Source organism: Sinocyclocheilus rhinocerous, unplaced genomic scaffold, assembly GCF_001515625.1.
Source record: "Sinocyclocheilus rhinocerous isolate Xijiao unplaced genomic scaffold, SAMN03320098_v1.1 scaffold1399, whole genome shotgun sequence".
Taxonomy (NCBI): domain Eukaryota; kingdom Metazoa; phylum Chordata; class Actinopteri; order Cypriniformes; family Cyprinidae; genus Sinocyclocheilus; species Sinocyclocheilus rhinocerous.
In genome coordinates this window covers 362,781-365,097 of record NW_015634038.1, presented here as the reverse complement: position 1 = coordinate 365,097, position 2,317 = coordinate 362,781, and the positions used below count along the sequence as shown (strand labels likewise).

At 42.7% G+C, this 2,317-nt stretch overlaps 1 protein-coding gene across 2 annotated transcripts in view; it reads right to left on the bottom strand.

Annotated features, from left to right (window-relative positions):
• Nucleotides 1-2,317, bottom strand: part of LOC107745294 (rabphilin-3A-like) — a 24,415-nt gene that overhangs the window by 16,485 nt on the left and 5,613 nt on the right. For both annotated transcript variants that reach the window (XM_016559147.1, XM_016559148.1), the window contains exons 3-5: nucleotides 1,935-2,064; nucleotides 1,549-1,632; nucleotides 1,316-1,466 (exon numbers count right to left, since the gene is read on the bottom strand). In XM_016559147.1, coding sequence (XP_016414633.1) covers nucleotides 1,316-1,466; nucleotides 1,549-1,632; nucleotides 1,935-2,064 — 365 coding nt within the window. The remainder of the gene's footprint in view (nucleotides 1-1,315; nucleotides 1,467-1,548; nucleotides 1,633-1,934; nucleotides 2,065-2,317) is intronic.

The window sequence follows — 2,317 nt, the reverse complement described above, 5'->3', positions numbered from 1 at the left end:
TTATCAGCTGTTTGGACTCTCATTCTGACGGCACCCATTCACTGCAGATCATCCACTGGTGAACAAGTGATGCAATGCTACATTTCTCCAAATCTGATGAAGAAACAAACTCATCCTAATCTTGGACGGCCAGAGGGTGAGCACATTTTCAGCAATTTTTCATTTTTGGGTGAACTACTCCTTTAAGTTTTCTGGGGTTGTAACATGAGGCAGTAACCAGTAGATGATGGAAAAGCTAAAATCACAGTTTGTCCAGCTCACCTGCGGCCGGTGCTTGAGATTGCACAGCCACTGGAGGAGCTGCAGGGCTCTTCTTAGGACTGGGATCTCTGGCTCTGGAAATGGGCATCGGTGAGGGCAAGAACTGCTTAGGGAGACCTTTGAAGAACCAGGCTCCAGATCGCTTCCATACCTTTAATAGAAAAATAACGCAAGCAACATTTACAGACAGTTAGACTCCAGATCATGTTCTTGCGATGCTTGTTATTCCCCCACCTCTCTCTGCTCACTGCAGATCTTGCAGAGCCACACAGACCGCGGCCGAGCGTTCGCCTGCACGCCACACTTGGTGCACATGTTCTGAGGGGAATAACGGGACGTAGTTATGAAATCAGTTCATTAAAGACAGTAAAACAGTATTAGAAATAGTGACCGGAATGAACTAAGCAGCTGTCACACTTTCATGTCGGATGAATAGAGCTTCTGCGGTGCTGACTATTGAAGATGTGCTTTAATGTTTCAGAATCAAATTCCATCAGCATTCTTTTTACTGTGTTAGTTATTTATTCATGAAATCTGCACAGATCAAGCACCGTTTACAAGCCAAAACAGCTCTAAACTAATATGTGTGGGGATTTTGATGTGAGAGGACAGCAGAGAATGGACTTTTTCACTGGAGAAAGCGTTATTATGGATTATGGAGTTGTATTTTACCTGGAAGCAACGGTTTAAAGTTAAAATTGTCTTAAAGATGGATTTGTTTCTTACAAACACACAGCTTTTGGCTTCTCAAGACATTAACTGATGGACTGGAGTGCTGTGGATTGCTTGTGGATTATTGTGATGTTTTTATCAGCTGTTTGGACTCTCATTCTGACGGCACCCATTCGGATCCATTGGTGAGCAAGTGATGCAATGCTACATTTCTCACCAAAATCTGATGAAGAAACAAACTCATCTACATGTTACATTTTCAGTACATTTTCAGCACATTTTCATTTTGGGTGAACTATTCCTTTAAGTTTTCTGGGGTTGTAACATGTGGCAGTAACCTGTAGATGATGGAAAAGTTCAAATCACAGTTTGTCCAGCTCACCTGCGGCCGGTGCTTGAGATTGCACAGCCGCTGGAGGAGCTGCAGGGCTCTTCTTAGGACTGGGATCTCTGGCTCTGGACATGGGCATCGGTGAGGGCAAGAACTGCTTAGGGAGACCTTTGAAGAACCAGGCTCCAGATCGCTTCCATACCTTTAATAGAAAAATACGCAAGCAACATTTACAGCCAGTTAGACTCCAGATCACGTTCTTGCGATGCTTGTTATTCCCCCACCTCTCTCTGCTCACTGCAGATCTTGCAGAGCCACACAGACCGCGGCCGAGCGTTCGCCTGCACGCCACACTTGGTGCACATGTTCTGAGGGGAATAACGGGACGTAGTTATGAAATCAGTTCATTAAAGACAGTAAAACAGTATTAGAAATAGTGACCGAATGAACTAAGCAGCTGTCACACTTTCATGTCGGATGAATAGAGCTTCTGCGGTGCTGATTATTGAAGATGTGCTTTAATGTTTCAGAATCAAATTCCATCAGCATTCTTTTTACTGTGTTAGTTATTTATTCATGAGTTTGGTGCATGTGTCAAATATATAGCAGTCTCACAAGAATTCAAATGTTCTAAATATGAGGTTTCATTTTATTTGGATTAGTTTCGCACCTTTTTACAGTCCTCACAAACCACTGGTCTGTCCCCTCCGGCTCCCAGCTGCTCTCCACATAAAAGGCAGAGCGACACTCCGTCCCCACAAACGGCTTTTTTCATGTTGTCCAGACGATTCACCAGACGTCTATCATAAATAAAACAGAGTGCATGTTGGTCATTATGTTAACAAATACAGTGCCCTCCACTTATATTGGCACTATGGTAAAACCTTTTCCATCTTTGATCCATATATATATATGGATCAAAGATGGAAAAGGTTTTTCAAGCATTAACACAATAAAAGTTTAACAAGCCTTTAATTTTATTTGTTGGGGGGTTTTTTTGTTGTTGTTTTTTTTCATATGTGACCCTGGAGCACAAAACCAGTCATAAGGGTC